The sequence below is a fragment of the Pantherophis guttatus genome, chromosome 6 (assembly GCF_059756535.1).
Source record: "Pantherophis guttatus breed Tessera chromosome 6, ASM5975653v1, whole genome shotgun sequence".
In the NCBI taxonomy this organism is placed as follows: domain Eukaryota; kingdom Metazoa; phylum Chordata; class Lepidosauria; order Squamata; family Colubridae; genus Pantherophis; species Pantherophis guttatus.
The window spans coordinates 38,285,962-38,294,289 of record NC_142068.1 but is presented as its reverse complement, the minus strand read 5'-3'; the positions used below and the strand labels follow the sequence as shown (position 1 = coordinate 38,294,289).

At 33.2% G+C, this 8,328-nt stretch overlaps 1 protein-coding gene across 12 annotated transcripts in view; it reads left to right on the top strand.

Annotated features, from left to right (window-relative positions):
• The first annotated feature begins 241 nt into the window (after positions 1 to 241).
• The window catches only part of PASK (PAS domain containing serine/threonine kinase), a 28,727-nt gene continuing 20,640 nt past the window's right edge, over positions 242 to 8,328 (top strand). For 6 of the 12 annotated variants that reach the window (XR_015728453.1, XR_015728454.1, XR_015728451.1 and 3 more), the window contains exons 1-7: positions 481 to 842; positions 1,299 to 1,509; positions 2,067 to 2,302; positions 4,485 to 4,655; positions 6,763 to 6,903; positions 7,452 to 7,586; positions 7,784 to 8,095. Coding sequence is in view for 8 of the 12 variants with exons in the window: in XM_087872114.1 (XP_087728240.1) it covers positions 1,344 to 1,509; positions 2,067 to 2,302; positions 4,485 to 4,655; positions 6,763 to 6,903; positions 7,452 to 7,586; positions 7,784 to 8,095 (1,161 nt within the window). In the remaining 4 variants the exon portion in view is untranslated. Of the gene's footprint in view, positions 843 to 1,298; positions 1,510 to 2,066; positions 2,303 to 4,484; positions 4,656 to 6,762; positions 6,904 to 7,451; positions 7,587 to 7,783; positions 8,096 to 8,328 lie in introns of all 12 variants that reach the window. The other 6 variants (XR_015728452.1, XM_087872113.1, XM_087872112.1 and 3 more) reach the window with 3 other exon arrangements.

Sequence of the window (8,328 nt, the reverse complement as noted above, 5' to 3'; positions counted from 1 at the left end):
GGAAGAAAAATCCTAGTGAAAAATTATTAATTATATCTGGAATATTTATTAGAAAGGCTAGAAAATCCATGTTACAATGTTTTGAAAAGTACAGAAAGGTTCTTAGGGGGAAAAAATCTTATTTTTATTAGAGAAAGTGGATAAGGATCCACAATAGTTTAAGCTATATTTTTAGACTATAAAATGCCACGACTGTTATTTACGACGTAATAGATTAAAAATAAAGCCTCTACGGATAGTTAGAAACACCGCCCTCCTTTCTGGGAAAGATCTGAATGGACGAGTTTCCTCCGTGCTCTACCGAACAAAACCTGCTCTGCGCGTCCCTAGCAACAGTTTGCGCGGGATCTTTTTGTCTTTGAACGTCGGGGAAGCTCCACCCCTCAGAAGTGGTTGGGTTATCGAACTGTCGGCTTCTAGTTCCGTCTCGTTGCTTGGCTCCTGATATAACTACGTAGTCATTCCCCGCCTACCTGGCTCGGACTGAACACTTCTCCCCTCGGGCAGACAGTTGGGTAAGTTATTCCGTAGGAGTAGAGACGTTCTGATGACTCCGGGGGGAGGGGGGGTGAACTCCTCTATGGGTTGTTTTTAGCATCAAAGAAAATCTCGTGTGATAAAATGAAAGGGATCCTCTGAGCATATGTGTAGCGAGCTAATCCTTCCTAGTTTAAACAGCCACCGCAGCCATTGAACAAGAGGCACCCTGCCATCTCCTGCGCTTGTCGTGGAGCCTCGTGGTGTGACAAACCACCTGTTGGACTTGAAAGCAGTTCCATTTGTGTTAGTGTTTTCCTGACGGAAGGTGTCCAATTGCTCCTCCGGGTCTTCACCGCTATCAGGTTAGTAGAAACTAGTTGAGATGCCAAATCCATTTCCTCTGTGCCATTCTCCCTCTCTTCCAGATTATAACTATCTTTGAAGTCATTGCCCCTTAGGCATTCCTGGCTGGGATGCTTAGAAAATGAATACAAATTTACTAATGAATTTTGTGCTAAATTTGAATTAACCGGAACACATGCTTTCTTTGTCCTCTGATATTATAAAGCTCCCAATGAGTATGCATATTTATGCATATCTTAATTCTTCTCTTCCTGTGGATTTGTATTCTGCTGGGTTTACTATTTTTCTCATTTTCTTTTCCTGCAAAGTGGTGTCAGAAGCACCACTATTGCTATTGGCAATTCAACTCTACTACCAATCTTTTTATAAATATAAAATAAATATTTATAAATATCTCAGAACCTGATTTGAAAGAATATATCCAGTCCTAGATATAACATGCTATTTTGTTTTAGAGCCTGCAGTTTCTGTGAAGAACTTCCTGTAGTTCACCTACAAGCATGACAGATAAGGAGTTTGTCACTTCTAAAGAAATCATTTCAGGCGCCTCTGTCTCTGTGACTGATCCTGGGATCTGTGAAGAACTGAGCAAATCTTTTCCCTGGACAAATAAGAAAAGGAAGAGTTGGCTTTCAAGGCTGTGTAAGAAAAAAACATCTTTGTCAGGTGATTAGCTTACCTAGCAAGGAATATAAAGCAATTGTTAATTAAAGAGAACAGTAACTACTCAACAAGAAGATATTCTTTCTTAGCAGATTTTCTGGAGAAAGAAAATAACAATGGATGGGAAAAGACTGAAGGCTTATAAACAGAAAACTCTTTTGGATTCCTTCTAAACCTCCATGAATAGTACTACAGCTCAATTAAGCATTTGATGTCTAAAGCACTTCAAAGGAATGGAAACTATAGAAAATATAAGAAATTGGGTGTAAATAGATTTGAAGGAGATAGGCAGTTTAGAAATAGGAAATATAAATAAACAAATAGCTATTTTAAAATCATATATGTGCTGATAGTGTTTTTTGGCAGTCTTGTTATTTTTGCTTGTTTAAGGTGGTAACTGAGGCAAACATTTCTTGCTTATACTATTTTTACCTAGTATGTCTGAGCAATGCTTTTCTGTAATTTTGTCTTTAATAAGTTGTTGGTACCTTGCAAAATTGTCTGGTTGTCTTTAATTCTAGTATTTGTGCATCTATGCTTCTTTTTCTTTTTGTTCTTAGAAAATGGATGGAATTCCTACTGCCTATCTTCATTAGCTGCCCGGAATATCTGTACTGGCAAACTGCATAGCTCATGGGATCATTTGGAAACTGCTTCCCTTTGTTGTTCCATATGTAGCACCTCTTCTTGTTCTCTCTTAAATGCACTGACCTGGGGAGAATCCATTCAGGCACTGTCAAGTAGTATCCGTAACCCAAACAAGGCCATCTTCACTGTGGACATTAGAACAACTGAGGTACTAAATGGATTTTCATAACATTGGCATTCCCATAGCATGGCACAGGTGTATATATAGAGGTTCAATAGATATGAAAATTTCTTGTATTTACAGAATGTACTGTATCAAAATCAAATATTTGAATAATTGGAAACGGAAAAAGATTAAAACAAAAACATATCTTTTATGGTCTTGTACCAGCGTGGATAAAATTCGATTTTTAATTTTTTTAAAAAAATCAGATTTTTTAAAATTTAAATCAGATTTTTTTATTTTTATCAAATTTATTTTAATAAAATGCTTTTGGAGTAAAAATATATCTAAAGATAGTTTTCTATTTAAGATACATTAATAATTTAGTTTATTCAGCATTAAATGGATCTTAGTTATGTAGTATGAGGTGGTATATTCTGTAATATTTACATTTTTGGTAAACTCATTCAATGAATCCAAGCTTTGAAAGCTAAATAGGAAATCTTATTTTGTTTGCAAATAATAATATTAAACATTCTAACTACCAGCAAGAATGAGTCCTTACATTTAAAGAGCATCTGTCATTTCAGATCCATCATGGCAGTGCCTGTTAGCGGGTATCCACTCACCTGCTGCCCGCCACATCCCTCACCTTGCTGTGTCATTGCTGCATCACCAGCCATCCCATTAAAATGAATGGGACTGTCAGTGAGTCAAAGCAGATCAGAGGAGGAGCCGTTGTGGGACAGAGATGATAGTTGCTCTTTAAAAATTATGATTTAAATCGAGTTGATTTAAATCAAGCGTTTATACTAATGATTTAAATTGTGATTTAAATCACGATTTAAATTGACTTGATTTAAATCAAATCCACTCTGCGTTGTACAATACTGATTTAATGATACTGTAGAATGTATAATTAGGGGCAGAAAGCCTTAGATCTTACTTCATACTTTCCAAAAGGGCATTTTGTAAATCTTACAGATTTCTGATATACCAGGTATATTAAGGATTTCCTCCCATCAATATTAATATATTAATATTACACAATATTAAGTGTAATCATTAAAAAGTTATATTTGAAAAAGCACAGCTAGAGAAGATTTTATATATTAACTTTTACTTTTGGAACAGAGGATCTGTTACAAATCTGTTTTGAAAATGGAATAAGGCTCCATGTCAATTTTTATTCCTTTAATAATAGGTATTTTGGAGTAATTTGTGTCAGAGCTATAACTAGCTTTGTTTGGGGCTAGCTTTACTTTGTTAATAACTACTTGGCATGCCACTTTATTGTTAAGAGCCAATTAAGTATTTTTACCAAGATGCTACTGCCTGGATTTAACACCCATAAAATTGCAGTAGTCTGATTACTCATTTGTTAGCATTTGCTGATTATTTAAGCTTGTAGTACCTAATGAAGACATGTTTGTAAACAAAACTGCAATGATATATTAATGAGTACTGATTTTTAACTAATAGAGTAAAATAGACTAGGCTAAAACCTCTGTGACTTGATTCATGTATTATGCTACACAATTGACTTGGGCTTAGTGTATGTAACAAATACAGCCAATTATGATTAGTTCAATAAACAAGCCAGATTTAGAGTAATATGTGAACACAGATGTAAATGATAAATCAATAATTACTGAAGTTCATCTCATGGTATATCTTGTGCTCTACCTACAAACTATTAAGGTTATGTTCATGTTACAGTTAACAGTGATTAATTCAGGCCAATTCCCCTGAAACACTGGACCATGACCTAAACAAATAATAAACTAAAATAAGGCTCACATAACAGGCTAAATTAAAACATGGTTTTAATCTTTTTTTAAAAAAACTATTACACATGTTAATGATTTATTTAATATCACATTAATTAGTATTACTTTTGAATAAATATATATTAGAATACTTGTGTATTATTAGAACACATTGGAATTCAATCCCAGGAAACTAGCTTTTTATTTGTGCCCATCATTTGCTATAGAATCAAGTCAAGAAACCTTCAATTCAAATTTGATTGAATAGATGCTTCTATTTAATTTTCGTCACAAAATATGGAAATAATTTGCTACTATTTGCTTCTGGAATATTTTTGCCTTATCAAACTAATGTACTGTATCTATTCCTTGGAGGTCTCCCACCCTAATATGAAGAAAACCCAACTATGCTTAGCTTCAAAGTCCACCAGAAGATAATTTTTCTTGTTCTTTTTTAGATTCTAGTTGCAAATGATAAAGCCTGCAAGATTCTTGGATATAGTACCCAAGAAATGATTGGGCGGAAATTAACTGAAATGATTTCAAAATCCAACTGGGATATTGTGGAAGCTCTGAAGGAAGGATATACTGATATTGAGGAACATGGACCAGTAATTCCAGGAACAGTGGTGTGTGATTTCTTCGATTAAATATCTTACACCTGAAATACGCTTATCAGCATTTCAGATTTGTATTTTTCTATCACAGAAGCTTTAGGAATCCATGGGAACCCTATTTGTTTCAATATAGACTTAACTTTGTTCAGATTTATTGATGAAGTATTTATAAATTTGGCATTTAAATTTCTAAAGCTATAATAGAGGTAAAACAATGTGTTCGCTTTACATGTAGTAAAGATAGTGTGCTTTTGTTTAATATTTCTGTGTAGTGCTAGAAAAGTCTGAATGTACTTAAATATACATAGGAGATCATGTATGTACATGCAATGTGATACTGATTTTTTATTATTACCAGAGCACAAGTAGTCTAATTCAAGAGGACATATATCTGTTTGTGATTAGTACTCATCTAGCTGTTAACAAATAAAACATAGCCTCAGAATTAGCTATATTAAATAATTTGTTTTTAAATAATGTCCTTTATGATAAAGAAGCATGAGTAGTTCATAAGAAGTCAAACCTTTTTAATCCTTTTCTACTGATGACAATCAGACAGAATTGATTTGTTCTGTTTTACTGCATTTCACTGAACATTAAATTCCCTAGTTATTCTATAGCATGGTAGCACTATCTTTAAATTGCTTTTAAAGATAGTGCTACCATGCTAGTTGAAAAGCTGGCTATTTTATTGAGAATTTCACATACACACAGAGCTACATTTGCTTTGATATATTAGTCAGAAATGTAGGCTATGAACTGTGTTCTACAAAAACCAATAAAAATTCTTGTGGCATCCGAATAACATATTTGTTGCCAGGGTGAATTTGTTTTAAATCAAGTCAATTTAAATCATGATTTAAATCACTAGTAAAAAGGCTTGATTTAAATCAACTCAATTTCAGTCATAATTTTTAAAGAGCAACTGTCATCTCTGTCCTGCAGTGGCTCCTCCTCTGACCTGCTGTTTACTCACCGACAGTCCCAATATTGCAGAATATACAGCCTCATACTACATAACTAAGCTCCATTTCATGCTGTATAAACTAAATTATTAATGTATCCTAAATAGAAAACTATCTTTAGATAGATTTTTACTCCAAAAGCATTTTATTAAAATAATTTGATTAAAAATAAAGAAAAATCTGATTTAAATAAAAAAAACATTTTAATTTTTTTTTTAAAAAAATTATCAGTTTTTATCCACCCTGCTTGTTGCATAACCTTTCCACAGTAAGGGGAATTACTCTCTCTGACTTGTGTGTTATATGCAATAAGAGATATAATAGAAATTGGTTAATCTGGAAATCTTTGCTTTATTTTATGCCAACTAATATGTGTAAAATATTCAGTCCTGTTCATACTGCACAAATTTACTCAGAAATAAACCTCCCTGGATTTTATACATTTATTTTTGACCTTTAAAGAAAGATCTAATCTGAAGGTCCCATATTGTTACTGCTAGTACCTGATTTAATTTACATTATACTTGCTTCTGTGATAAATTTGAAGTGGGATAACATTACTGACTAATGTTGTCTATTTGTAGTGAGGATTATTGAGAATCTATGTGTTTTTAACTTAAAACAGTTCTGCGGACCCCTGAGGGACCGCAATGTCACAGGGAGTCTGTCAAGTCTTGAAGAAATTTTATGATACAAATCTTGAGTTAAGTCTTGGGGGTCTGTGGCCATGGTCCATTGTCATAAAAGGTATTTAAAGGGGGCCTGTGGTGAAGAAAAGGTTCAGAACCATTAATTTAAAATATTCAAAAACTGCTATTTAAATATGTAAAATTTTGATAAAATTCCTTGCAGGATGTGTCTTAAATCTACAGAATATAAATATCATAACTCAAGTATTTGAAATCTTGAATAATCATGGCAAAATTTTATATACAAAATTAATTATGGTGCAGTTATCTGGAAATAAAACTTCTGATAAAACTTGCTAAAGTAGTTTGCATATAATTAGTGAAAATTCATATCTACAGATATCATGCATATATTCATTAACATTAAATATGGATGAAATAGCGAAACACATTCTAAAAGACAGTGGTTAAAGGCTGTCTGTCTAAACCTGCAATTTAGAAAGCTAACATGTATTTTATCACTAGGTAGATGTCATTTCCCAAAATAATGAAAAGATCCCTGTCACTATATGGACAAGAAAAATTAAAGGCCATTGCAATCAGTACTGTGTTGTTGTTTTGGAACCTGTGGAAAGACTCTCTGCTTCCGTTTCCTTCAAAAGTAATGTGAGTAAACCAGCAAAATAATGGAATGGAAATTACAGAAACATGCTTGCTTCTTAACATGGACGTCAAACCTTACGTTAGCCAACTTTATCAAAGAAAAGAAATAGGAATGTGCTTGTTTGTGTTCTTTTGTAATTGTATACAAGAACCACTGATCCTAAAATAATACAGTGGAACTGAAATTCTTTAAATAAATGATTAGATAGCTGTACAGCTATTGATGTTTGTTGATGTGAAGCAGTTGTAATAAATAGTCTATGATTCAAGGAAATAAATGAGACTTTTTTTTCTTTAAATGTTATTGTTGCCCTTTTATAGAAAGGCATATAAATATTTTAAGTAAAATTAGTATAAAAATTAGAAATTAGCAGGGTATAGAATCAGTGTGGAGGTTCATCTGTCCTAAAGTAGTTTTTTCTAGGCTCTATTCCTTAAATCAACAACCAACAATATTGTGTTTGGTCACTTTAATACTGCTATAAAACCAATGCTTTAGAACTGAATACTGAGCATTTGTAATATAAATTATGTTGAACTCTCATATTAAGGGAGAGATTACTTCTTGTGACCCCCTTTTTGCTCACCTTCATGGATATTCATCATCAGAAGATGTGATTGGTCACTACATAAAAGATTTGATACCTTCTATCCAACTTCCTGCACCTGGGAAAAACATTCCAAAGGTACCATTAAGTTTATTACAGACAATTATTGCCATGAATGAATGAATGATTTTTACATAAAATAATGTTTGGGGTTAACTCCAACTATATGATAGTAATTTGAAACCTTTACTCTTCATTTTCTAGTCAATGAAAATTTTAGATTTTAGAAAAGCTTAGATTTGCATTATTGTGTGATTACAGCTTTCTTCTTTCAGAATATCAAAATTCAGAGATCTGTTGGCCGAGCAAGGGAAGGAACAACATTCCCTCTCAGCTTGAAACTCAAAGTAAATCCCCTTGTTGACGAAGTTATTTCAGTATCAGGTGACCCTCCACCAGATATGGATGTTGAAGCTTTGGAAAACAGCACTTCTTTACCAATAGATTGTTGCTTCTGTGCTACCATCTGGGTGTTCACCACTATCAGCGGATTGGTAACCGTTCAGGCAGATGGTACAATTTATGGAATTAACAATACGTTTTCCCTAATGCTATTTGGTTATGAGAAGAAAGAACTATTAGGCAAGGTAAAAATCTTGTAATTCTCTACAGAAAACATTTTTGTATAAGTGCAATCTTTCCTAGAGCGATGTCCTCTCTCAAAAATGTATTTAGTTTCAATTACCAGATTTCTACTCTTTCATATTATCCATTGTCTAATCCCATGCTGTTTGGAATTTCTACAAATTAGAGTCCAATCATTTGAGGGCTATCAAATTAGGAAAACTGATTAGTGCTGCAAAATGTTGGGGATTTTGAC